This window comes from Nycticebus coucang, chromosome 3 (assembly GCF_027406575.1).
Source record: "Nycticebus coucang isolate mNycCou1 chromosome 3, mNycCou1.pri, whole genome shotgun sequence".
NCBI lineage: Eukaryota > Metazoa > Chordata > Mammalia > Primates > Lorisidae > Nycticebus > Nycticebus coucang.
The window spans coordinates 67,692,231-67,719,186 of NC_069782.1; the positions used below are offsets into that span (position 1 = coordinate 67,692,231).

At 52.0% G+C, this 26,956-nt stretch overlaps 3 protein-coding genes and 1 non-coding gene across 7 annotated transcripts in view; 1 reads left to right on the forward strand and 3 right to left on the reverse strand.

Moving 5' to 3' along the window:
• The window catches only part of PKN1 (protein kinase N1), a 30,444-nt gene extending 21,200 nt beyond the window's left edge, over positions 1-9,244 (forward strand). For both annotated transcript variants that reach the window (XM_053584748.1, XM_053584749.1), the window contains exons 10-22: positions 2,858-2,933; positions 3,021-3,162; positions 3,249-3,342; positions 5,610-5,689; positions 5,766-5,841; positions 5,921-6,012; positions 7,117-7,293; positions 7,514-7,576; positions 7,685-7,761; positions 7,951-8,093; positions 8,389-8,496; positions 8,587-8,667; positions 8,966-9,244. In XM_053584748.1, the coding sequence (XP_053440723.1) occupies positions 2,858-2,933; positions 3,021-3,162; positions 3,249-3,342; positions 5,610-5,689; positions 5,766-5,841; positions 5,921-6,012; positions 7,117-7,293; positions 7,514-7,576; positions 7,685-7,761; positions 7,951-8,093; positions 8,389-8,496; positions 8,587-8,667; positions 8,966-9,169 (1,413 nt within the window). In that variant the 3' untranslated portion in view covers positions 9,170-9,244. The remainder of the gene's footprint in view (positions 1-2,857; positions 2,934-3,020; positions 3,163-3,248; positions 3,343-5,609; positions 5,690-5,765; positions 5,842-5,920; positions 6,013-7,116; positions 7,294-7,513; positions 7,577-7,684; positions 7,762-7,950; positions 8,094-8,388; positions 8,497-8,586; positions 8,668-8,965) is intronic.
• A 566-nt stretch (positions 9,245-9,810) lies between these two features.
• PTGER1 (prostaglandin E receptor 1) lies at positions 9,811-14,814 on the reverse strand. Of its 2 annotated transcripts, none has more exons than XM_053584750.1 (3): positions 14,579-14,814; positions 10,697-11,664; positions 9,811-10,165 (listed from the first exon to the last, which is right to left on the reverse strand). In XM_053584750.1, the coding sequence occupies exons 1-3, from the start codon at positions 14,619-14,621 to the stop codon at positions 9,899-9,901; spliced, it is 1,278 nt and encodes a 425-aa protein (XP_053440725.1). In that variant the 5' UTR covers positions 14,622-14,814; the 3' UTR covers positions 9,811-9,898. The 2 variants fall into 2 exon arrangements, with proteins under 2 accessions (XP_053440725.1, XP_053440726.1); XM_053584751.1 differs by having other exon boundaries at positions 14,454-14,589.
• A 61-nt stretch (positions 14,815-14,875) lies between these two features.
• Positions 14,876-25,167, reverse strand: GIPC1 (GIPC PDZ domain containing family member 1). 2 transcript variants are annotated; one of them, XM_053584753.1, is made up of 8 exons: positions 25,112-25,167; positions 22,104-22,191; positions 18,192-18,290; positions 17,340-17,525; positions 17,063-17,243; positions 16,172-16,284; positions 15,774-15,855; positions 14,876-15,644 (listed from the first exon to the last, which is right to left on the reverse strand). In XM_053584753.1, the coding sequence occupies exons 4-8, from the start codon at positions 17,520-17,522 to the stop codon at positions 15,493-15,495; spliced, it is 711 nt and encodes a 236-aa protein (XP_053440728.1). In that variant the 5' UTR covers positions 17,523-17,525; positions 18,192-18,290; positions 22,104-22,191; positions 25,112-25,167; the 3' UTR covers positions 14,876-15,492. The 2 variants fall into 2 exon arrangements, with proteins under 2 accessions (XP_053440728.1, XP_053440727.1); XM_053584752.1 differs by having other exon boundaries at positions 18,192-18,506.
• On the reverse strand, positions 23,428-23,561 carry LOC128582888 (small Cajal body-specific RNA 24). Its single transcript, XR_008379309.1, has one exon. It is a non-coding gene; the product is annotated as a small Cajal body-specific RNA 24 (non-coding RNA).
• Positions 25,168-26,956: the final 1,789 nt, after the last annotated feature.

The window sequence follows — 26,956 nt, forward strand, 5'->3', positions numbered from 1 at the left end:
AAAAGGATGGAGATAATTTCCAAATTAAAAAACATTTTTGCAATAAAACATTCAATCATAAAATTACATCAAGCAAGAGAAGAGAAAACCTGTTGACATACAGTGATTAGGGCCCCAGTGGAGTAGAAGGAAATTCCGCCTGCAGTTGTGTTAGGCTTAGAGTCTTGGTAATGTTAACAACTGGAGCTGGATCATTCTCTGTGGTGCGGTGTCCTATGTGCTGTAGGATACTGAAAAACACCCCTGGCCTCCAGGTACAGAAGGCCAGGAGTATCCTACCCCCAAGTTTTGATAACCCAGAAGTCTCCAGACATTGTCAAATGATCCCTGCTTGAAGATCTGTGGTCTGGGTAACATTTCTGGCTGACCCCTTGTAGTACCGGCCAGGTTGTGTACCAAGTGCTTTGCTGACATTAATTCATTAGTTCTTACAACAACCCAATGAAAGAGGAACTTTTTTTTTTTTTCGAGACAGAGCCTTAAGCTGTTGCCCTGGGTAGAGTGCTGTGGCATCACAGCTCACAGCAACCTCCAACTCCTGGGCTCAAGCGATTCTCCTGCCACCGCCTCCTAAGTAGCTGGGACTACAGGCACCTGCCACAATGCCTGGCTATTTTTTGGTTGCAGCCGTCATTGTTGTTTGGCGGGCCCAGACTGGATTCGAACCCGCCAGCTCGGGTGTATGTGGCTGGCGCCTTAGCCGCTTCAGCCACAGGCGCCAAGCCAAAAGAGGGACTTTTGTTACTTGAATTTGATAGGAGGAAAAGGGCTGAGAAGAAAAGTCCCTGGCCCTATTATTAGCCAAATTATTCTCAAAAATTATTCTGACTGAACATGGTGGCTCACACCTATAATCGTAGCACTCAGGGAGGCCAAGGTAGGAGGACTGCTTGAGCTCAGGAGTTCAAGACCTGCCTGAGCAAGACCCAGACTTCGTTTCTACAAAATAGAAAATACAAGCTGAGCATTGTGGCGGGTACCTGCAGTCTCAGCTACTCAGGAGGCTGAGGCAGGAAAGTCCCTTGAGCCTAAGAGTTTGAGATTGCAGTGAGCTATGATGACAACATGGTACTCTAGCCTGGGTGACAAAGCAGACAGTTTCTCTGTGTGTGTGTGTGTATTCTTTTAATTTGCCCCTAAACTATATGTGTGCCCTATTTTACATACATACACTCATATTATCTGTTGATTGATTAATCTATCTCCCCCTATCTATTTACTGTATTTATCTATCATGTGTCTATCCGTATGTATCTATATCTTTTTTTATCATCTACCCCTCATCTACCTCTTTCTCTGTCATCTGTGTATCCATCTCTCTCTCGCTCATCTCTGTTTATCTATTATTTGTCATCTGTATATCTATCCATTTGTATCTCCCTTTATTGATCTTCCCAAGCAGTAATTCTCACATGATCTGATAATCAAGGACCACTGAAAGAAGGGAGCAGAGGAGAGGATTGACTCCTGATGGTGGGGCAATGAAATTATTGTTCTTCCATTAGGAAAACTGTTCAAAACCAAGTGGGGACTGGTGGCGGGTGACCCACGAGGCAAATTCTGAAACATTGTTACTTGCCTTCAGGGTTTACTTACAGCATTCTGGGTTGTTCATAACGCCTCTACAGAAGCATCAGTTGATAGAACTTTCTATAGTTCTCTTGTTGATGAGCCTACAGTAGTCGAGTTCTATTGTAGAGGGAAACGTTCTATGTTGGAAGTGTAGCTAGTATGACTAGGGAACCAAAGTTTTAATTTGATTTAAATTTTAACTAACACATGTAGCGACCATATAAGACACTGAAGTTCTGTGACTTCACTTCTAAATGTTGTGTTGGAGGCTTGAGCCTATAGTTCCAGCTACATGGGAGGCCAATGTGAGGGGATTGGTTGAGGCCAGGCATTTGAGACCAGCCTGGGCCATAGTGAGACTCCCCATAACTACAAAAATTAATTAAAAAATGATTAGCTGAGCATGGTGTTGTGTACCTGTAGTCCCAGCTATGCAGGAGGCTGAGGCAGGAGGATTGCTTGAGCCCAGGAGTTTGAGGTTACAGTGAGCTGTGATGACAACACTGCACTCTAGCCAGGAGCACAGAGTAAGACCCTGTCTTTTAACAAAAAAAGAAAGGGAAGGCTCAGTGCTCATAGCACAGTGGTTATGACACCGGCCACATGCACTGAGGCTGGCGGGTTCAAACCCAGCCCAGGCCAGCTAAGCAACAGTGACGACTGCAACAACAACAAAAAAACTAGCCAGGACTTGTGGCAGGCACCTGTAGTCCCAGCTACTTGGGAGGCTGAGGCAAGTGAATCACTTATGCCCAAGACTTTATGGTTGCTATGAGCTGTGATGCCACGGCACTCTACTGAGGGCAACATAGTGAGACTGTGTGTCAAAAAAAAAAGGAAGGGAATAAAAGTTGTGTTGGAGTTGGAGGAATTAAACAAAACTTGTGGTTTCCCTTTGTGAGTGGGCACCAGCATCACCTGGGAGACTTGCTGAAATACAGAGTGCTGGACCTCACACCCTGGTGTTTCTCATTGGGTCAAGGGAGCCTGAGAATCTGCATTTCTGTCTAGCAATTTCCCAGGTGATGCTGATGCTGCTGGTCTGGGACCTCCCTTGGGCCATCAGTGTACTGGATGATGCAGGATCTCTTTGCTGAGTTGCATGTCAATCCCTCCCTTTCCTTATAGGAGGGTCTAGTTGCCTGCTTCTTGCCTTTGCAAAATGGCACTTGAGGTGTGTTGGTTTGCTGATCCTTTTATGGGTTGAACTCAATGTCACAGTGATCAGGACCTCCAACACACTCGGGTGTGCACACCTGTGCTCCTAAGTGCTTCTTCCCCTCAGGTCACCTTCCGTAACCCTGTCATTGAAAGGATCCCTCGGCTCCGTCGGCAGAAGAAAATCTTCTCGAAGCAGCAAGGTGAGAGGAGTGGTCTTGTCCCCCAACCAAGGGAATTCAGGGGTCTTAGGACTGTCCCAGGGGGTGACATCTGCTCCATCTCTCTAGGAAAGGCATTTCAGCGTGCCAGGCAGATGAACATCGATGTTGCCACATGGGTGCGACTGCTTCGGAGGCTCATTCCAAATGCTACAGCCGCAGGCACCTTCAGTCCTGGGCCTTCTCCAGGGTCTGAGGCCCGTCCTGCAGGGTAAGGAGGGAGCGCCCTAGAGTCTCAGCTGCCCCAATTGCCTCCCAAGGTGCTGGGTCCCAGACACATTCTCTTCTCTGCTGCAGCGATGTATCAGTGGAGAAGCTAAACCTTGGCGTTGAATCAGACAGCTTGCCCCAGAAGAGCCCACTAAACCCTCCTTCTAGCCCATTGAGCCTGGTAAGCATCCCTCCCTTACCCCATCCTTTCTGCTTCTAAGCCCAGCTTGGGTTTTGGCCATGTTAGGAGTCATGCTTGAGGCTTAGAGACTGCCAGGACCCTCCTTGGGGTCACACAGCACACCTCCGGCCGACCTAGGGCCCAGTTCTTTAATACTGGATAAAAATGTGAGCTAGGTAGGCCTTCTTTCTTTCTTTTGGGGGGATGCCACACCATCTTCCTGCTCTCTACTCTCTTTCCTTCTCTCACTCTCTTTTCTCACTAAGATAAAATGAAGTTTATACTCTTGTTATCTTAAAAAACAACAACAACAAAAAACTGAGCCTGGGAGCCAGCCCACCTAAGTTCCTATCCCTGCCCTGCTGACTCCTGGCTCTGAGACTCTCTGTCTGGGCCTTGGTGGACTGTCCAACTAATGTTGATGATGGAAGTCAAGATTGTGGTGTTTTTGAGGCAAGGATTACCAAAATAAGGGAGACACAAGGGATCTTACCAGGGTGATGGAAATTGTCTTCATCTTGATCTAGGGCAGAGGTCAGCACACTTTCTCTGTTAACGTCCACATAGTCAATATTTTCAGCTTTGTGGGCCAGACAGTCCCGGTTGGCAGCATACCAAGAAAGCAGCCACAGATGAGCCACACACGAAGGTGCATGTCTATGTTCCAAGAAAACCTACTGGTTTGAATGACACCAGTGAAATTTTGAACCACTGAAGTTTCAAGGTCATAGAACTATCCTGGGTGACATTATATTCCTTTAAAAATTTTTTTTTCCAATAAATAAAAAATGTAAAACCATTCTTAGCTCTCATAGACTGTACAAAAACGGGCTTGCCCACCTGCTAGCATTTGCCAACCTCTAGGCTTGGGTGAGCAAATAAGTAAGATGGTTTCTTTGCCCACCTTGGTGAATACATTTTATATCTCATTAAAAAAAATGGAAATAATAATAATAATGATTCATGGCAGTTAAATGAGATACTTCATTAAATCAGATGAGTTTGACAAAAAATCCTAACGGTTAATCACACAGCATGCTGGGGAGGTTGTGGAGACGCTGGCCCCTGGTGGTAGGTATGCAAGTCTATCCATCTCCTAGGGAAGGTGGCATGGCCTTAGCTGGCTGAGTTAGAGGTAAATACTGAGGCCAGGTGTGGCACTAGAGTGAGACTCTAGCCTAGGGTAACAGACTGAGACTCTGTCTCAAAAAAAAAAAAGTGGACATTGCATTGACCCAGTAATTCTGCTTGTGGGTGTCTGTCCTGGGTATTCATAGAGACACACATTCAGAATGTTTGCTGCAGCAGCTTTGTGTGAGAAAAAGAGTGGTCCATTAGTAGGGGCTGGCACTAAATAAGTTACAAGGTGGAATAGTATATAGCTGTGATGAATGAGGCCTCTCAAGTGGGGGCCGGGTGCAGTGGTACACGCCTGTAATGCTAGCACTCTGGGAGGCTGAGGAGGGTGGATTGCTCTAGCTGAGGAGTTAAGAGACCAGCTTGAGCCAGAGACTTCATCTCTAAAAATAGCTGGGTGTTGTGGCAGCACATGTGGTCCCAACTACTTGGGAAGCTGAGGAAAGAGGATCACATGAGCCCAAGGTTGCTATGAGCTATGACGCCACAGCACTCTACCAAGGGTGACAAAGTAAGACTGTCTCCAAAAAAAAAAAAAATTATAAGGAAGAGAAAATGCATTTACTGTTTGTTAGGTGGAAATGAATCTTCATGAAAGTCTTCATCCTTGTCTTCATGTTGAAGAGGATGAAGAGGATGAGGAAGATGGATTGGTCTTGCTGTCTCAGAGGTGGCAGAAGCATAAGAAAATCCATGTAAAAATGGGCCACATGGTTCAAACCCATGTTATTCAAGGGACACCTACAGATTAAATATATTTGGAATGTAAAATATGGTAGGGAGAAAACATTAAGCAGGGAGTGTTGAGGGCTTCTGTTAGTTATTATGGTGCTCACCTGGGAATGTGACATTTGAATAAATGCCTGAAGGAGAAGGGAAGAGCCACACTGGTGTGTGTGGAACAGTCCAGAAAGAGGGTACAGCCATGCAAAGTTCCTGGAGTAGGAATGCGCCTGGTGTGTTCAGGGCAGAGGGAGGCAAAGATTATGGTTGGAGGAAGTAAGCAAGCAAACAGGGAAGACAGGAAAGTACAGAGAGATGAAGGGGAAGATTGGGTGGGGCCTTGGAGGCTACTTTGGTTTTGGGGGGATCTCTGATTCCCTCACTCTGGCCTCCTCTCCCTGCCACAGAGTTCCCCGATCCAGGAAACTACCACCACTCCCAAGCTGCCTTTGGAGACCCAGGAGACCCAAGGCCCCACCCTGTGCAGGTGACAACCCTCCCTTGGGTCCCCACTCACTACACCGCCCACTTCCCCCATCCCTACCAGTTTCTTCTTCCCACAGCCCTCTGAGGAAGTCGCACCTGACCCTCGAGGATTTCAAGTTCCTGGCGGTGCTGGGCCGGGGTCACTTTGGGAAGGTGAGGTGGAGGGCTGAGAGTCCAGACCTGCTGAGTCAAGGGTTGGCCCCTAAGACCATTGTCTCCATTGTGGTTCCAGGTGCTGCTCTCTGAATTCCGGTCCAGTGGGGAGCTGTTTGCCATCAAGGCTTTGAAAAAAGGGGACATTGTGGCTCGAGATGAGGTAGAGAGGTATGGACTGGCTTCAGCCCTCTGGGAATCTTTGCCTTTTCTTTTGGGAAACAAGAGACAGAGCAGGCCCTCCTTTTAGGTCCAGGGACTTCTAATAGTCACAGGCACTTACTAGCCTTGTACTCAGATAATAATAATAATTCTTAGAAAGCAGTTATTCATCTGTCCCCTAAGCTACCCTCTTAATTCAGTACTGTTATTGTTCTCATTCAGTGGATGGCGCAGAGATGTTGAGTGATTTGCCCATGACCACAGAACCATTAAGCAGCAGGTCTAGGATTTAAATCTAGGGACTTAGGCTCCGGAGCCTGTGCCCTTCGTGGCACCACTGTACTGCCTCTGCTTTGGGGTCAGGGCCCTAGGTTCAAAACCTGAGCCTCATGCTCTATAAACAGGGAGTAATAATGCCTTCCTTGCAGGAGTGTTGGATGGATTAAATGAAAATATATATTTAAAGCATTCTGCACAGTGTGTGATCCCTATAAACACTTGGTAGAGGCACTAAGATCGTCCCTGGTCTTCCCAACATCGTTTTGATAATTAGGAATCCAACTCAGAAAGGCTTATGCAGTAAAAGGAATTTATTGGTATGGATTAGAAAAGTCCAGTATTCTGTGTTTTCAGGCATGGCTGTATCCAGGTGCTCAGATGATGTTTCTGTTTCTACTTTCCTTCGTGTGAGCTTTGCTTGCAGTCCTTGTGTGGAAACAGAGATGCCCCCCATCCCAGCAGCTTCAGTTTCATTTACCAGCTTTAATACATCTTCCTTAATAATCCCAGTGGAAATCAGTAGTACTTGGTTTACCCATCCCTGAACCAATCTCTGGCCAGAGAGAGAGGCTACTCCAGTTGGCCTGGGCCTCGTGCCCACCCCTGGTCTCATGCCCACCAAGAGAAGATGCTGTTACTAGGATGATGGGTAGATCCTAAGGTCCTGTTTACTAGATGAGGCTGCCAAGGCTCATAGAAACTTGCTCAAAGTCACACAGTCATGTGAGGGCCTCAACAAATATCTGTGGATTGAGGACTATGGGAGCCAGGGTGAGGGGGCAGCTGTAGTCTCTTAACTTTCTTCCCCTACCCCCCGCCCCACTTGCCACCTAGCTTGATGTGTGAGAAGCGGATCTTGGCTGCAGTGACCAGGGCAGGACACCCCTTCCTGGTGAACCTCTTTGGCTGTTTCCAGACACCAGAGCATGTGTGCTTCGTGATGGAGTACTCCGCCGGTGGGGACCTGATGCTGCACATCCACAGTGACGTGTTCTCTGAGCCCCGTGCCGTGTAAGCCTTCCCCCAACCTGCACCAGCCCAGGCCCCTGCCTCCTGCCTCAGCATACATGGGACACCTCAGCCCTGAGAGGCTGGCAGCTCCTTCTTATCCCTTCACCCTCAGGTCCTGCCTCCCCTAGCCTCACTTTTGAGGATGTGGAAACCAGGTTTCTGTGAGCTTTCTCCTTTGCTGGGTGGCCTGGCACCCTCACTCCAGCCTTTCTCTCGGCAGCTTTTATTCGGCCTGTGTGGTGCTGGGGCTGCAGTTCCTCCATGAACACAAGATCGTCTACAGGTATGTGTATGCATGTGCATGCTCTGCCCATTGTGGCAGTGGTGGGAGGTTCTGGCGGGGCCCGGACCCTGTACTCATCCCTCTTTACATTCCCTACATCTCGCCCAGGGACCTGAAGTTGGACAATTTGCTCCTGGACACTGAAGGCTATGTCAAGATCGCGGACTTTGGCCTCTGCAAGGAAGGTGAGGGGTTGGAATCTGAGGGGCTGGCCTCTTAGACAAAGAAGGGGAGAAGGAAGAGAGGCCCTAACCCTACTACTTGGTGTTACTCCTACTCTGACCCCAAAACATGGCAGGCTGTGTAGACAACCCCAAGCAGGGTTGAGTAATTCCTACTGCTACTTTAACCTCCTGTGGCCTTGCTGCCCGCAGGAATGGGCTATGGAGATCGGACAAGCACATTCTGTGGGACCCCGGAGTTCCTGGCACCTGAGGTGCTGACAGACACATCCTATACACGAGCTGTGGACTGGTGGGGGCTGGGTGTGCTGCTCTACGAGATGCTGGTCGGTGAGGTGAGGCCCCAGGCTGTCCACACACAACCTTTGTGTCCCTTGGATCCCACTGGAACCTGCATGTGCCCGGGTGGGATTGAAATCTGCCTCTGTCACCTGCTGTGTGATTAGGGGCTGTTGGCTTCTCCTCCCTGGCCTCAGTTTCCACATGTATAAAACAGGATACTTACTCTCCCTTGTAAGCCAGCACCCTCAAGAAGACCCAGCTGGAGCTCAAGCCCAGGGCTCAGGTGGGGGCTGGGGGTAGAGTAGCCAGAGGAGGGGCCTGATTCACTCCAGCTATCTCTGTGCTCAGTCCCCATTCCCAGGGGACGACGAGGAAGAGGTCTTCGACAGCATTGTCAACGATGAAGTCCGCTACCCGCGCTTCTTGTCAGCAGAAGCCATTGGCATCATGCGAAGGGTGAGGACCCGATACAAGGTGGGGTGGGCCTGGGAAGGGGCTCCAGGTCTGGAAGGGGACAGATCCTAACACTGTGTCCGTCTCTTCCAGCTGCTGCGGAGGAATCCTGAGCGGAGGTTGGGATCCAGCGAGAGGGATGCAGAAGACGTGAAAAAACAGCCCTTCTTCAGGGTAAGGTGTTTCCTCTGCCCCAAGTGTCTGGCGATACCCTAAGACCCAGCCATTACCCCCTCCAAGGCCTAGTTACTTTACCTCCAACATTGTCACCTCCCCTTGGTACCATTTCCTTCCTACTCCCTCCTGTTCACTCCCACCCCACTGATTATCCTATATCCATATCTCAGTGTCCCTGTGCATGAGCCCAGCCTCTCTCCCTTCCTGAGTCCCTAGTCCCTACCTCCCTCTTCCTCTGTGTTGTGAGGCAAACGTCAGCTTCGCAGGCTGAGCCTTCTACTGTATCCCCCCACAGACACTGGGCTGGGATACACTGCTGGCCCGGCGCCTGCCGCCGCCCTTCGTGCCCAAGCTCTCGGGCCGCACCGACGTCAGCAACTTTGACGAGGAATTCACAGAGGAGGCCCCCACTCTGAGCCCGCCCCGCGATGCAAGGCCCCTTACAGCCGCTGAGCAGGCTGCCTTCCGGGACTTCGACTTCGTGGCCGGGGGCTGCTAGCCCGTCCTCATCCCTGCCCTTGCCCTGCCTCTGCCTGAGAGCTCTTAGTTTTTAAAAAGGCCTTTGGGGTTTGCCCCATTTATGCATTCTTGGTCTCTTCTTGTGTGTAGTAATGTGGGGGCGTGCTTGGAGGTAGGGACAGTTGAGGGGCAGACGGATGGGCGGGAGTCGGGAGTGATGCGGGGAACATTTGAAGAGGGTCAAGGCTGGGTGGGTACTCGGTGCTATTACTCTGGCGGGAACCGCAGGCGAGCCGGGATGGAAGGGGGGTGGGCGGTGTCGGGGCTTTGAGGCTGTGATGAGGCGTGGTTTGGGATTGTACTGGGGAGATTTAGGGCCTTAATGAGCAGAATGGCTGCAGGGAGTCGGTCCTAGCGGGGACGCGGAGTGCCCCACCCCGAACCCCCTTCTTTTTCTGCTCCAAGCGGAGCGGTCCAAGAGCCCGGGCTGTGGCCGCAGCATTGTGCGCATGCTCCGCAGTCCGGCTCAGCTTCCCCAAGACCGAGCGTCCGGTGTGTCTGCGCCCTCGCGCGGTAAGTCCCGAAACTGCACCCTGTAAGCGCACGCAGCGCCTCTGACGGTCCCGCGGGGCCACAGTGAGTGCTGCATCCCTGACGGGACACACCATCCTGGGCTTGAAAAATGGCTTTATTCCCTGAAAGGCTCTGCTCTGTAGACTTGGGACTAGCCTAGGGTGGACTGGCTTAGCTATTTGGCTTCCGGGCACGCTTATAAGTGGCTAAGGCCACTGTGCCGGGAGCTTCGCAGGGAGCTAGCTTCCCAGGCACTCCAGGTTAGGCCCAGCCCCACGGGGCTGCCCTTGGCACCCACCCTCGGGTGTAGGAGGCGAAGCAGCTGGCGGAGCACGGCCTGGCGAAGCAGGATGTACACCCAGGGGTCCAGGATCTGGTTCCAGGACGCAAGGCGCACGGCCAGAAACAGGGGACGCTGCAGGGAGCTGGAGCTCCATCCGCCGACGGCCAGCACCACCAACACCTGCGGGAAAAGCTGGGGTGAGCGGTGGGGCGGGTATAAGAGAAGGGGGCAGGCGAAGGATGTGGCTGTAAAGTGAGGCTGGAGGGAAGGGTGTCAGGCTGGATCTGTCTGGGAAGGGGCTATGGAAAGAGGGTGAGGAAGCACAGGCCTTCAGTGGTTGGGGCTCCCGAAAGAAGTGCCAGGTATTCCGAAGGAAATGGGACTGAAGGAAAGAAGAGAAACGAGGGGGTGGGGTGGAAGAGGGCTAGGGAATGAAGAAAGCGTGGGGACTTAGAAGGGCGGGGCTGGAGAAGAGGCTTGTGTAGGTCGAAGTGGGCTACAAAAGCCCTGAGGAGGAAGAGAACGGGGAGGAAGGATAGGACGTCAGAAGGAGGCAAAGGGCAGGCTTTCTTGGCAGGTGGGGCCTCAAGGGGGCGGAGCCTTGGCTGGGTAAAGGACAAAGGCCCCAGGTATCCTAAGATGGAGAAGGATGGGAGGGGCCAAAGAGGGTGCCGGAAGGATCATGGCTCGAGGGGCGGGTGCGCCCCTCACCAGCAACGGGCTCCAGCAGATGCACGACACCATCATGATGCCCACCAGCTGGCCCACCATCTCCACGTCGTGGGCACGGGCTCTGCGGGCTGAACCGCCGCTCCGGGAGCCGCCAAAGGCGGCGAAGGCTGAAGCATTGGACGAGGCAGACGAAGCAGAGGCCGAGCGGGGTCCGCGCGACCCCCAGCGACGGCGGGTATCGGGGCCGGAGGCCGAGGGGAACCGTCCAGAGCGGCGGCGCCAGCGGGCGCGCAGCAAGGCCAGGCCGCTGAGCGTGTTGCACACGAGCGCGGCGAGTAGCGCGACCAGGCCGAGGCCGGCGAAAAGGCAGGCAAGCAGAGCCTGGCTCCAGCCGCCTGGTGGGCTCAGGCTGATGAAGCACCAAGTGCCGGGGTACTGCAGCTCATAGCGGCCCACGCGCGCTAGCGGCAGCAGTGCCACGGCCAAAGCCATGGCGGCCAGAGCGGCCAGCGACACGCGTGCGCGGGCTGCAGAGACTCGGGCCGCGTGAAGCAGAGGTCGCGTGACGCCCACCCAGCGCTCTACCGCCATGCCACAGCCCAGCAGTAGCGGACACAGACCGAAGAAGACCATGCAGCCACCCAGGAAGTGGCAGGCTCCACCAGCCGGTGCGCGCCCGGCCGCGTACAGGTGCAGCACAAGTGCGCCCGGGATCACGTGGCCCGCCAGGTCGGTGACCAGCAGGCTGGCGACGAACAGAAGGAAGGTGGCGGTCGAGCGGCGCCGCCTCAAGCGGCCCGCAGCCTGGGCCAGTAGTGCTAGCGCCAGCACGTTGGACACCGTGCCCAGTGTCATGGAGAAGATGGGCAGCGCGGGTGATGCCCTGGAACCACCCGACGGCGGTACAGCCGACGCATTGGGGACTCCTGGCACCGCGCACGTGGTCACCTCGCCGGCCAGGCTCAGGTTGAGGGGCCCGCAAGGGCTCATGTCAGGTGCCGGGGGTACTAAGTAGAGGAGAGGAGGGCAGAGTGAGGCTAGGGGGTGGTGCACAGAGGTCCCAGATCATCAGGGTCTATCTGATCCTGGGGCGCTCTCTGCCAATGGCAATTCCAAATGAGCTGCTTTCTCTGTTTCTGACGGCTTCCTCCTCCTCTGCCTCCCGCTACTCCATCTCCTGCTTTGGGACCTTACTCTCCCCTCCATGGGTCCTTGCAGCAAATTATGGCGGTCCCACTTGGCCCTGTCATCCATCTCTCACTCTCACCATGTCTTTATTCCAGTTGTATCCTTCACTTCCCCAGCTGTGGGCACATCCCTCCCCTTGGCACTGGTTCTCTTCCCATGGCCCCATCTTTGTCCCCATGCACATGTCCCTATCACTGGGGACCCGCATTTGACCCCCAGGGCATGGTTGCTGTCCCCAGAACCCCATTTCTATCTCCATGGCTAGCTCCATTTCTGTCTTCACAGTCACATCTCTGTCCCAAGCCACATTTCTGTCCTATGGCCCTGTCTCTGTGCTCTGTTGCTGTATCTCATCCAGGTTCTACTCTGGTCACCTCTGCCTCACAATGGGTGCCCACCATTCCGTTCCGTGTCCCAGCCCCAGGACCACTCATTCCTCAGTAACCTGGTCGTGAGGGCTGAAAGTGCAAAAGTGCCCACCAGGCCGCATGGGAAAGAGGATAGATAAGACTGGACATATATGTGGGGGCTAAGAACTCAGGAACACAGGACAGACAGACTGAGGCAGCCACGCTCTGTCCCTTCCTGCCCTCCTCCTCCACTCCCGGAGACCCTCCTGTCCCCAACCTGCTTACCCAGCGGTGCTGTCTGGGATGCTGAGTCCCCATTGCCCTCTGCTCAGCCCCTGCGCCCTCTGCGCCTGCCGCAACCGGGCTCTCTGGCAGGCCGCTCCCTCCCTCCCTCTTCCTGGGGCGGCTCCTAGGCTCCTCCCGCTGCCCTTGCTGGCCTCCAGGGGCTGCTCCACCCAGTGTACACCCATTGGGGACCTGGAATGGCAGTGACCCCTTCTTTATGTTCCTGGTTACGGGCAAGGACCACTTTGGGACCCAGCACCCTCCACAAGGAGGGAGGCTCCCTGGGAAGTCAGCTTGGTTCTCTTGATCAGCTCCCAGCATGGTGAGAGCAGCCCCCTTCCCCCCAGGCTTGGGCTTCTTGCCTGCCTCATTAATAAAGTGGATAAAATCTAAACACTGGAAAATGTGAGCATTGCCTGGGGCGGGCTGGAGTGCCTGCAGGGGGTGCTGCTACACCCCATGCCCCCATAAGGCTTCAGGATGAAGGGGGTTAACCCTGTGGGGGCAGCAAAGCCCTCTCTGCCTTGCCAGAGCCTTTGTGGATGTCAGGATGGGTGGTAAGGGGGAAGAGGGTCGGGTGGACTGGCTTGGGTCAGGCCCACTCTGGCTAGGGGATCCGCCCATTATTTACACAGGGGCTTAAGCCCAGACCAGGGCCATAGCCAGTCATACCCTGGGAGGGAGGGAGAGCAGGCTGCAGGGGGGCAGGGGTACCAGGAGGCCTGGTAACCAGGGGACTCCTCCCCTAGCCTCCAGATCCTGCTTTAGGATGGGTTGAGCAACACCTGGACACGTGTCCCAAGGCACAAAGACAGTTACGCCCTTAACCCTGGACACACAGCTGTGGCCTCACCTCCTATCCTGGAAGTAGGGCGCACACACAGTCTCACACCCTGAGACACACAGTCATCACTTGTGGCCCTAATACTCAGCTTCTGTTGCATCCTGTCCCCATCTTAGCAGCAGCCAGGTGTTGCCGTCACATCCCTGAGCTCACTGAGTATGTCACCTCCAGTGCCAGAGATGCACCTATAGCTACTGACTTTTAACTCTAGCCACTTCCCTCAACACCCCAAAATGAAGCTTCCTGTGAAAGCCCCATCCTGTCACACCCTTTAGAGCTGGGAAAGGGAGTCTTGCTTGGCACCCTGAGACACATACACAAAATCCTTACTGTGGAGAGAATCCCAGGGTCACACTCCATGTTACCCGGAGACTCCCCACAACAATCCAAGACAGGGTCTACCAGGACACTCTGTACACCCAAGACACAGGGAGTTGCACTGCCTGAACACCTGAGATCTAGCTGGCACCTCTTCCTTTCTCTAGAATGGTAAGACCCCGAGACACACATGCCCATACCCCCAAAACAGCAACATCCTGAAACACACCCCTGGACACCCCAAGACCCGCCACACTATTGTACTCCTCACCACTGGACACTATGCCAGTTATACTCTTGAACACCCTAGAACACAGAGAAGGCAACCACATCCCTTACCCACAGCGTAGACAAGAGTTATGGTCCTCCCACAACAGTCCTACTCAACGCCTGAGATACACGCAGCCATACCCCTTCTCCACAGAAGCCAGATGAAGGCATGGACACATGAGGAGCCCACAGGTGCCCACAGATATATCAAGTCACCCAGATAGCAGCTCATCCTGCCCCATCCCACCCTGTGGCCTGTGTCCAACCCTGGGTCACCCATTCTCCCTTATTGGTGGCTCAGTGCCTGCTCATTGGAACGGGGGAGCGGCCTGGGCTCAGACTTCACTGCAGCCTCAGCTCATCCCCAAACATTCCTGTGGGAGCCTCTGGCCTGGCTCCTCTCACTTCAATCCTTGCTCTTTCCTCCAGGTCTGGCCAGGGGCCCACCCCCCTTTCCCTGATCTCCTCTCAATCCTCAAGGATAAAGTGGGTTGTCAAAACAAGCATACTGGGTTTATGTCCAGTATGAAGCATTGTGCACCTCGAATGCATGAATGTCCAGAGTCAGCTGGGGTGGGGGCTGCATCATAATTGTCCCCTCTACCCCTTCCAGCCCTGAGGCTCCATCTTTCTTTTTCCAAGCCAGGTCTCAATGTGCTGGTGTACCCTGTGGTTCCAGGTTGTCGCCGGCTATAGACAACAGCCTCATGCCCACTCTTCACACAGGGTGTGGGCGGGTGGGAGGCCTTGTTCCAGAAGGGGCTGGATGGGAATCCTCAGTAGACCAGGAAGCTCAGGCCTTGCCTGGAAGCCTGGTGGCCTGCAGCCAGGAGGAACAGTGGGAGGGGGCGGGCGGCCCAGGGCCAACTCCTAATTCAATTTGGAACTGAGGAAGATGGATTTCAGCTGCCACATTCTTTCCTAGCCCCAGCCCCCCCACCCGACCCCCAAACCACACAGGTCCAACAGCAGATATATTCTTTATGTTCAAGACAGCAAATTCAGATACAAAAGCCTATCATCATCATGCCTCCCTTCCCCGCTGCTCTAGTACAAGGCTGGGCCTTGAGGGGAAGGTTGGGGGTTCACAGCAGACTCATTTCAAATGCGGAGGTAACAGACTCCACAGGGAGAGGGCTCCTCTCAAAAGGGGGTTGGTGGAGGGGGAGAGCATTATTGCATTTTCCAGAAGGGACACCATCATATTCCCTAGATCAAGAAACTAGGAAGGTCACCACCCCCAAACAGAGCCTGAGGTCCCAGGAAGACATAGAAGGACCACTTTGGCAACTGATGGTGGAAAGTATAGAAGATGGGGGTGGCTGCCCAATTTGGCCAATCCCTCCCCATGCCTGACCAGGCTGAGGTAGGTGGGGAGCAGGGCAAGGGGGCCGGGGACCAGAGACAGGGTGGTACCGATTGCAGTGGGGCAGTGGCCAGGCCCCATCTCCCCTCTGCATAGCCCTGGGATGCTAAGCTTGGCCCAAGCTGGACACTCAGGTCCAGGCCCTGATGTCCTCTTTGGAGGGTCTCCCAACCAGGCTGGGCCTAGGCCATCATGGAGAGGTCCAGGGGTAGTCCTAGTAGCGGCCGACCTTGGCGTCACCGATGGCACCCCAGACGTCAAAAACGAACTCATCGGGGAAGGCAAAGTCACCAAGCTGTTCATCTAGGGCCTCGGCCAGCTCGTCTGGGTTCCTTTTGTCCTTCCCCAGCTCTACCATGGTGGCCGCTGTAGGAGGTGGGGGCAGAATGGAGGCACAGATGGTCCAAGGGGCAGAGGGGCTCAGAGGAAACTCAACCCTTACCAACTCCCCCCCAGACTCCCACTCATCCCCACCCACAGTCACCCACCACTCACCCAGCTCCGTGTCCCTGATGCCCATGTAACTCTCTAGCAGGTCATCAACCTTCTCAATCGCCTTCTCCTCAAAGGCTGAGGGCTGAGATGGTGGGGGGGGACAGTGACATCATCATAATAAGAATTAAGTAACTGTACTTATTAAGTGCCAGGTACTCTTGTCATCACCTTACACATACATATATTCAGTCCTCACAACCCTGCAAAGAAGTTATCGGTGTTATTATCCCCATTTTATTGATAGGGAAACTGAGGCCCATCGCTCAAGGAAGGTCCCTGGGAGCTGGGAGGTGGCAGAAGTTTGGATCAGAATCCAGGTTGTCTGCCCAGACCCCCTCAACCTAACAGGTAACGCTGCCCCCTATGGAAGTGTAGGCAAGGGGGAGCTGGTCACTCACCAGATCCTCCACTGTGGCAGGGCCCCGGGATCGGAGCCGGAGGGTCCCTCGGCCAGTGCCCAGTTGTGAGCCAGAGCCAGGGCGGCCACCCCCTGAACGCTGGCTGATCATGTCTGCGGGAGGCAAAGATGAGGTGAGGGATTTCAGCATGGTCTGAGCAGGAACCCAGATGTCCTGGCCTTAGACACCCATTCTCCAACCTTCTCCAAGCTTCTGTAAGTTGCAGTAGGGTAGGGGGTGTTGATAAGGACCTGAGGTGATCCCAGGAGTGCAGGATTCCTGAGCCAGAGTTGGCATGGATATGGTGGTGGTGGTGGGGACAGCTGGGGACTAAGAATGGTCCCTGGAGGGGAGACTAGAGGAGCCACTTCTGCACCCAGAGGCTGAGGGACAGGAAAGGGGTGGAGGCCTGGGTCTCCAGCTGCTTTCCTCTTGGCCAAGTGTCAAGTTGCAGGGGCAGGGCCCAGGGGGTATAGCTGCTGTGTCACAGACCAGGCCTACCTGCCAGGAAAGTAATCGAGTCCCCCACCCCCACCACAGGGGCCTCAGGGCCCATTCCTGGGAGTTAGTGAAGCCAGATGCAGAAGTGAGGGGAATAGCACAGGGCAGCCACGCCTGGCTTCTTGGGGCTAGGGGGCTGGCTAGGGGTGGGGGCACTTGGCTGAGCTAATGACTCTTGGAAACTGGGTGTGCAGGCAACTTCCTTCACGCCCCCACCCTCCTCTCAGGTTGGGCCAGGAGCCAACACCCTCGCTCTTGGGGCAAGACAGAGCTGCCTCCTCTTCCTCCCTTGCTGGCTGGGCTTGGGTGCCACCTGCTGGTAGCTTCCAGCACCACAGCCTAATCACTTGAGCCAGGGCTGCTTTGGAGGTCCAGGTGGCCGCTCCTCACCAAAGGCCTTTCGGGGCTCGGTGAGCTTCAGCGTGAAGGTGCGGCCCCGGGGCAGCTCCTTGAGCAGCCGGGCAACCTCATAGTGCCGGCAGCCCAACAGGCTCTGTCCGTTGATGGCCTCGATCATGTCACCCACACTGATGAGCTGGATGTGGTCAATCACACTGCCTTCCTTGATGCGCTGCAGAGGTAGGGAATCAGCCCCTGTGGCTCTGCCCTGGGTCCCATGGCCTGACCTCACCCCCAGACCTCCGGGGTGCCCCGTACACCCAGGCACCTTGATGAAGGCATAGCCAGCCCCATTGTCTGTGATGGTGAGCCCCAGTGCATCCTCTGACTTGAACACCTCCACCTCCTTGCGTTGCCCCTTGATATGGGCAAAGATGAAGTCCTCCAGGCCAATCTGGCCACCTAGCAGCTTGTCCATGTCCACCTTGTGGGTGTTGAGGGTGCAGAACATCACCTGCAAGGGTGGGGGTCACTTAACCCTCACCTCCCTCCCTCACCCTTTGCCAATCACCACCTACAGGGGAAAGCATGAGTTTGGAAAGGACCAGGGGACTCCATCCAGTGCCTGCCCACCCCCTGAGCCACAGCAGGGCCCCCACTAGCATGCCAGCTCTGCTGAGACTAGAATTTCTGTTCTAGCAAAAATTCACTGCTGTTTCCAGGGAGCAGAGCCTGGCACACAGGGGGTGCTCTGTGAATGCTTGTGGAGGGCACAGACGTTCACCTGCTCCTTGGGACCCCACCATCTACTTCCTGCTTAATCCCACCTGTCTTTCCACCCCCACAGTCCCTTAGGGTCAGGCCTCCCAAGGCATCATGGGAAAGTACACCTTGCATTTGACTTCCAGAGTCCACAATCTATTGAGGTGTAGGCCTCCCAGTGCTGATGTGAAATCAGCATCCTGCCTTGGCCTCCAACTCTCCATAATTCCCTTGTGTACAGGCCTCCCAGTGTATGATGGGAACTCTGCGCCCAGCCTGGCCATAAGCCCCTACATTCCCCCAGGACACAGCCCCCAGCATCTGCAGCTCCAGCACCAGAGCTCCAACTCATGAACAGGATGTAGGCCCACATCTCTAGCCCCCTCAGGGACCCTGGTGCCAGCTCCCCACTGGGTACCTCAGCAGTTGGCAGGCGGAAGGCCTCGGCGATCTTCCCATACAGCTCCTTGACATTGGTGAACCCCTCAATGCGGCCAGTGGGACTGCCATGGGCCAGCTGGGTGTGGAACACGAGACGAGGCCGCAGGGCTGGGGGTGGCAAGCCCATTTGGGGCCCCCCAGCCCCACCTCCACCCAGGGGCCCCAACTCTCCCACACCCAGCCCTCCACGGCCTGGCTCAGCCTCCTCATTTTCCACCAAAGGCGGTGCCTTTTTCCGCCGCCCCAATCCCAGCGGCATGGGCAGTGAGAAGCAGGGGCACACTCAGGAGACCTGCAGGACAGGAAAGGGGGCTCAGGTCCTGGGCAGTGGCCTATGTGTCCCTCCCTCACTCCTAGCACCAAATAGGCCCAATGAAGTATTCAAAGAACAAACCTGCCTCGGTTCAATTCCTGGCCTCGGTACATAACCATTTGTGTAGAAAGAAGCAACAATAGCAGTATCTATTACAATCCTGTGCTAACTCATCTGACCTTCCTTAATTCTCATATCACCACACCGTAACGGAAGGGCCACATTATGGTGTAACTGTGCCCATTTAACAGAGGAGAAAATGGAGGCTCAAAGCAATTAAACTTCTCTTTATTTTTCTATCAGTCATTAAAATGCCATGTACAAAAAATTTCTGACTCTTCTCTCTCCAAAGCATACAGGTGGATGGCACTTCCTGATCCCTCTATGACTGGGCAGAGAAATGACTAGTTCTGGTCAATGGGTCTCATGGTTAAAGGATTCTAGGCTAAAGGATTTAATTGCTGGAGCATGGGCCTTCAGAAAACCATTTCTCTCCGGTGGGGTGACCAACCACAAGTGATAGGGTTTTGACTCTATCAGGTCACACCTTGAGTGATTACAGTGAATGGAGCTCACCTGCAGAGCTGCAATGGCAGTGTAGTAGGAACTTGTTGGGTTCAGCCACTAAGATATTGGGGTTGTTTGTTATTGCAATGATACCTGTCCTGACATACTTGTTTTTCTTTCTTCTCTTTCTCTATTTCTTTTTTCCTTCTTCCCTCCCTTCAACTTTTTTAAAAAATATATAACATAATTTCATGCAATATTTTATTTTATTTTATTTATTTATTTTGAAACAGAGTCTCACTAGGCTGCCCTCGTAGAGTGCCGTGGCGTCACAGCTCACAGCAACCTCAAACTCTTGGGCTTAAGAGATCCTCTTGTTTCAGCCTCCCAAGTAGCTGGGATTATAGGTGCCCACCACAATGCCTGGCTATTTTTTGGTTTGGTTGTCATTGTTGTTTAGCAGGCCTGGGCTGGGCTTGAACCCACCACCTTCAGTGTATGTGGCTGGTGTCCTACTCACTGAGCTATGGGCGCCAAGCCTCATTTAATATTTTAGATAGTACCTTCAATAAGACAAGCAAGATCCTTGACTAAGGCCACCACATGCATTTATACAAGTAACTGTGCACTGTAAAAGCACCAGACTGAAGTGGCAAGTGGGATTGAAATTCAGCCTGTGCTCTGCCTGCCAAGCTGTGTTCCTTGGTGTGGTATGGTGAAGTGTCTGCTGGGAGGAAAAGCTGTCTTTCTAATTTACTTGTGGGTGCTATATAGGTTAGCTCTGTCCAGGCCCTTGGTGAGATGAACAGTTAGCAAGCAAATTTATGTAAGTGTCTAATACAATTTCTCCTGTTGCTATGAAGACAATAAAGCAAGACAAATTCCACAGACAAGGTCAAGGAGGGCCCCCCTCTGAGCTAGTAAAGCTGAACCTGAGACCTGAACACCAGAAGGAAGCAGCCATGCAAGGATTTGGGGCAAGAATGTTCTGGGCAGAGGGAACAGCCAGTTCAAAGGCCCTGGGATAAGTATGTGCTTGGCACATTAGAGGAACAGTGAGAAGGACCACATAGCTGAAACAGTAGGTTGAGGGAGCAGGTAGGGGCAGAAAGGTAATAAGATTGTTACAGTTTTGATATGGTTTGTCTGTTTCCACCAAAGAAACACATGCTGAAATTTGATCCTTGAAGTGGCAGTGTTGCAAGGTAGGGGCTAGGAGGAGGTGTTTAGGTTATGGGAAGGAGTGGATACCTTATGAATGGCTTGATGCTGTTTTTGAGGTAGTGAGTGAGTCCTCTCTCTTGAGGTTGGATTACTTCTCAAGGGAACAGATTAGTTCCTGAGAGGGTGGATTGTTATAAAGGCAGGATGTCCCTCAGATTTGCTTCTTTTTGCACATGTCCACTTCCACTTCAGCCTTCTCCATCATGCTGTGATGCAGCAAGAAAGCCCTTGCCAGAAGCAGAGGCATGCCCTTGAACCTCTCAGGCTAGAGAAGTGGGAACTAAACAGACCTCTTCTTTATGAATACTAATCTTGGGTACCAAGGATACTTGGGTATCCTTTTATAGCACCACAAAATGGTCTAAGACAGCATGTAGGGCCTCTGGACGTCAGGGAGGATGTTGGCTTTTATTCAAAGTGAGTGGGAGTCATAGAGGGTTCTGAGCATAGGGGGGATGTACCCTTCCTCAGATTCACAGATCAGCTAGGAGGTCAGTATGGTTGCAATGGAATGAACAAAGTGAGAACATAAAGAGGGAATGGGGAGGAATAAGAGGTGACAGGGACCAACTGTGCAGAGGCCTTGTCAATTGGGGAATTCAGATTTTTTTTTTGAGACAGGTCTCACTCTGTTGCCTGGGCTATAGTGCAGTGGTGTCATGATAGCTTATTGCAAACTCCACTCCTGGGCTCAAATAATCCTCCCGAGTAGCTGGGACTACAGGCATGAGCCACTACACCCTGCTAATTTTTCCTTTTTTTTTTGTGGAGATGGGGTCTTGCTATGTTACCCAGGCTGGTCTTGAACTCCTGACCTCATACAATCCTCCTTCCTCAGCCTCCTAAAGTGCTAGGATTATAAGTGTGAGCCACTACGCAGATTCCATTTTTAAGTCACATGTCCAGAGTCACAGAGGATAGATGTATCCCCAGGTCTGTCTGCCTACTCAGCCCAAGAAATGACTTGAACTCTCCGGGCCCCAGATACCTGCTCTGCAAATAAAGATATTCCACCCACCTTGCCATGTAGTGGTGAGGTTCAAATTACAAAACAGGTTATATTTTCCTATGAAAAGGGGACTTCCTGGCTTGGCGCCTGTAGCTCAGCGGCTAGGGAGCTGGCCACATACACCAGAGCTGGCGGGTTTGAATCCAGCCTTAGCCTGCCAAACAATGACGGCTACAACCAAAAAATAGCTGGGCATTGTGGTGGGCGCCTATAGTCCCAGCTACTCAAGAGGCATAGGCTAGAGAATTCCTTAAGTCCAGGAGTTTGAGGTTGCTGTGAGCTGTGATGTCACCGCACTCTACCGAGGGTGATAAAGTGAGATTCTGTCTCAAAAAAAAAAAAAAAGAAAGGAAAAGAAAAGGGGACTTCCTGCTCCCTCTCTTCTTTTTATCTTTCTTTCTTTTTTTTTTTTTTGAGACAGAGTCTTCCTATGTCACCCTTGGTAGAGTACCGGGTCATCACAGCTCACAGCAATCTTAAACTCTTGGGCTTAAACGATTCTCTTGCCTCAGCCTCCCAAGTAGCTGGGACTACAGGCTCCCGCCACAATGCCCGGCTATTTTTTTGTTGTTATTGCAGTTGTCATTGTTGTTTAGCTGGCCTGGGCTGGATTCGAACCAGCCACTCTTGGTGATGTGGCTGGCACCGTAACCACTGTGCTACGGGTGCCAAGCCCCTCTCTTCTGATTGTCTCTTCCAGGGGCCATTGGATTCAGTTGAGCCCAGCTGGCTGGACCTATCACTGGGCATCCATGTGTTCATGCATGCATTCATTCATTCACTTGTATTCTAACACCTCCTCTGATATCACCTGGTCCAGTCCCATCATTAGTCACCTAGACTAGTGCAATTGCCTCTTGCAGGTTTCCTGGATTCCACGTGTGTTCCCCACAGTTTCTTGTCAAGACAGCAGCCAGAATGAGCCTGTAAAACATAAGTTGTATCACATCTATCTCTGCTCTGACCCCTCCAAGGGCTCCTACCTCACTTGGGATAAAAGCCAATGTCCTCTATGTGGCCCACAGGCCCCAAAGGACCTATCCCTGTCACCTTCCAGCCCTCACCTCCTTCCACTTTCCACCTTGCTCAGTCCCTCCAACACATCAGGCACAGTTCAGCCTCAGGACCTTTGCACTGGCTGTTTCCTCTGATAGCCACCTGACTCACATCCTCACCTCTTTCAGGTGGAATATATACTTTATTTGTTTGCCTGTTTTCTGAGAAGGCAGAAAATTCTGTCTCATTCATCCCTACATTCTTAGGGCATAGAAAAGTGACTGGCACATAGATGATACTCAATATTTGTTAAATGAATAATGAATGAATGAATGATCCCAAAACTCACTGGCCCACCAGTCCCTGTGCTTGGCTTTGATGAGATAAAGGGCACAGGCTGTGGACTCTGCCCTCAAAAAGGTCTACTCTCCCCTCAAAGAGCACAAGCCCCACTCTGTGGCCCCCTCCTAGCCTAATGCTAGGCACATAGCAGATGCTTTGTCTAGCCATGAAGGCAGAGAGTTTTTCTTCTTTCATTCTGGTTTTTATTTTCACTCCCCTGTTACCCAGAGATGCTGAATACCTTTTTATACATTTACTAACCATTGGAGTTTTCTTTTTGTGCATTGCCTGTTTAAGTCTTTGCCCATTTTCTTTTTATTGCGTGGCCTGTCTCTCTCTTTTTTTTTTGAGACAGAGTCTCACTTTGTCACCCTCAGTAGAGTGCTGTTGTGTCACAGCTCACAGCAACCTCCAACTCTTAAATTCTCTTGCCTTAGCTTCCCGAGTAGCTGGGACTACATGTGCCCACCACAACCCCCGGATTTTTTGTTGTTGTTGTTATTGTTGCAGTTGTCATTGCTGTTTTTTAGCTGGCTGGGGTCGGGTTTGAACCCGCCACTCTCGGTATATGGGGCTGGCACCCTACCTGCTGAGCCACAGGCACCGCCCACCTGTCTCTTTTTTTGTTTCTTTTTTTTTCTACAAAAAGTAAGCAGCATGCCCAGGACCAAGAAGTGTGAGGAGGTGAGGGCAATAGCAGGTGGGAATCAAAACCCAGAATTCACACAGTCATTAAGTGATCACCATAATACAACACAGAGGTGCTACATATTTAAAAGTCATCGCACCACATCAAAAAGTTATTATCGTTATTCCTACTTTAAATGTCGGTGGTGGAACGACCCACCCTTCTTACTTGCAAAGGGTAAACAGAAAGTTACTGTATTTCTCTAGGACATTTATAATGAGTTATCTTCATCTTGAGAAGACACCGAATAAAAATAAATAAGTGTCCGTGACCTGTCTCTTTTTAATTTCATGGACTACCTTTTTCGGCATTGATTTGCACTAACCCCCCTTTTATTCTTCTTTTTCTTACTCTGTTGCCCAGGCTAGAGTGCTGTGGTGTCAGCCTAGTACACAGCAACCTCAAACACCTAGGTTCAAGTGGTCCTTCTGCCTCAGCCTTCTCAGTGGGGTCTGTCTCAATCTTGCTCGGGCTGGTCTTGAACTCCTGAGTTCAACCTACCCTCCCACTCTGGCCTTCTAGAGTCCTAGGATTATAGGTGTGAGCCATGGTGCTGGCCTGCACTAACTCTTTAAATGTTATAGCCGTTAGTCTTTTATTGGTTTCCTCATCTCTCTATCTATAGCTCTCATCACAGAGTCTATCTAGCACACAGTAGACACTCATTGAATATTTGATAAAAAATACATTCTAAGTGGGCTGCGTGTGGTGGCTCACAGCTAGCTGTAATCCTAACACCCTGGGAGACTGAGGCGAGTGGATTGCTTGAGCTCAGGAGTTTGGGACCAGCCTGAGCAAGAGTGAGACCCTGTCTCTAAAAATAGCCCAGTGTTGTGGTGGGCACCTGTAGTCCCAGCTACTTGGGAGGCTATGGAAAAAGGATTGCTTGAACCCAAGAGTTTGAGATTGCTGTGAGCTATGATTCCACCGCACTATAACGAGGGAGACAAAGTGAGACTCTGACTCAAAACAAACAAACAAACAAAAAAACTCCAGAAAAAGTAGCCAGGCATTGTAGTGGAGGTCTATAGTCCCAGTTACTCAAGAGGCTTGAGCCCAGGAGTTTGAGTTGCTATGTGCCACGATGACGCCATGGCACTCTACCCAGGGCAACAGAATGAAAGTCTGTCTCAATAAAAGAAAATAAATGGGGCGGCGCCTGTGGCTCAAGGAGTAGGGCGCCGGTCCCATATGCCGGAGGTGGCGGGTTCAAACCCAGCCCTGGCCAAAAACCAAAAAAAAAAAAAAAAAAAAAAAAAAGAAAATAAATGCTAAATGAATAAACCAATACTTCCCCCTCAAATTATTTCATCATACTCAATGATGCTGAAAAAAAGAAAAATCACAATCTTCATCTTCCTTCTTTATCCCCACTTCCACCTGTCTACAGGGAGGTAGGATGATAAGAACATGAGACTGGAACTGGCTTCATTTCTTCCTAGTTGTGTGACTTTGGGCAAGTGTCTTAACTTCTCCGAACTGTAAGAAAATCATGCGTGTGCCTGTAACAGTGCCTGGCATGCAATACAAGAACATTCCATAAATAATGGAGACTTTTACTATTGCTATCTGTACCATCTTTCAGTCAGTCACCAAAATTCAAATACCTTCTTTTCCCAGGATCCCTACATCCTGGTTGCCAATTCCCAACCTCCTTACTTTCTCTGCCACGCCCACTTCCACGGTACAGTTGGCTCCTGTGTTCTCATTGGTGAAGGGGGAACAACAGTAGTGAGGAAAATGGGTGATTAATGAATTTGCCTGCTAGGCCATAAGAAGCTTTGCAGCCTGGGTTCGAATCCCACTCCTGTCACTTACCAGGTGTGTGACGTGGGCACGTCACTTTACTTCACAGGACCAGTTTCCTCATCTGAAAAACAGGCAGAATTCCTGTCCCTCAAGGTGCTTGAGGAAATCCAAAGAGATTATGCAGGTAACGGGCCTAGGACACTGCCTCAGATTCCATTTAAGGAAGCTGTTATGGTTATTGTCATTATTGTTGTTGCCTCCTCCCTGCCCTACCCAGGAGTATCACAGCCCTACCTGTCTGCTAAGGCCTACGTCTGGCCAACTCCTCCCGACAGCCTTCCTGGCTTGCCTCAGCCTGTTAGAACCATCCTGTGGAATAGACGGCTCAGGCCCATGAACTTAATTACATGCTGCCCTAGCAGAACTCTTGTCTTCCAGCCTTAGGCTGTTATTTCACTTCATGTCTCTATTTTAAAACATAAACCAGATGGCTTTCACTCCCTTGCCTGAAACTTTACAACGGTTTCCCACCTTCCAGAAGAAAAACTCCAAACTCCTTACTGCGACCCACCAAGCCCTGCACAATCACGGCTCTAGCTTCATCTACTGCCCCAGACACACTACTCCAATCTTGGTCTACCCTCAAAGCCTTGGCCCTCACTGTGCTCCTTGCCTGATTGTTGCAGGGCTGGCTTCTTTTTGTCATCCAGATCTCAGCCCAAGAGCATCCCCTGCCCATAACTCTCTATCATGCCACCCCCTCGTATTTTATTCACAGCACTTAACCAATCTGAAATTATCTTCTTTATTTACTTGTTAACTTGTCTGTTACCTGTTTCCGCTCCCCACCCCCATGAAAATGCCAACTCCCTGAGAGCAGAAATTTTTGCCTTATTCATTATCACATCCTCTCTGCCAAGAACAGTGCCTGGCACATAGTGGGTGCTCAACACATATGTGTAGAATGAATGACTGTCTCTTATGTCCTCATTCTGATTGCTGAGCTCCTCTATCCTTAAAACAGCCCCCCAACATGCCTGCCATGGGGTTGCTAACTCTCATCACCTTCCCACTTTCCCTGTCTCCTTTCAAACCTGAACACAGGGATGAAGAAGAGGAGTTTTAGCCTGAGCACCAAGTTTGTGGGCTGGAATTTCACCATCCCCACTCTATCCTTGGGAAAGGTCTGAAACTTAGCAGTCTCACTGCTGCCATACAGAAGCCCAGTGGGGAGCAGGAAGAAGAGAGGGGGTTCCTGGGAGCTCACATAAACCAGGGGAGACACCACACCCAGGCTCCCGCTTCCAGAAGGGTATTGCTTTGAAGAGAAGGAAACCTCTGATTCACTCTTGAAAAACCGGCTCCTGGGTGTTTCCGGGGAGAACGCCTACTGTTCAGCCTTGGCTTAGGCTGCCTGGGGGACTCAGTGGACCCAGGACCCCAGCCTCCTGCCTCCCTGCCCATCTCCCCTGCTAGTGTCACTCTCTTCTTAGGACCCTCTTCTAAGGTATTCAGGCCTTGCCATTTTAGTTCAGGGAATAAAGGAATGGAGGCAGTTTCCTGTTGGAGCGGCTTGTGTCTGGCAAACTCTGAGGGGTTGGGAGGAGCGGGGGAGGAAGAAAAGACCAGCAGGTGTGGCCCAGATGGCGGGTATGGGATGGGTGTGGGGGTGGGAATGGAGATGGTCAGGAACACCAGAGCCATGGAGCCACTGGGCATCCAGTCTAGACTCTGACACATAAGTTTCATCCAGGCCTAGATCTGCCACAGCCTAGCTAGCTGTGTGATCTTAAGCAAGTCACTCCACCTCTCTGGGTCTGCTGCCTCACCTCTAAATGAAGTAGCAGCACCTCCCCATGAGGTGTTTTGATTCAATGATCCGCATGGTAAAATGCCGACACGGAAGCACTCAAT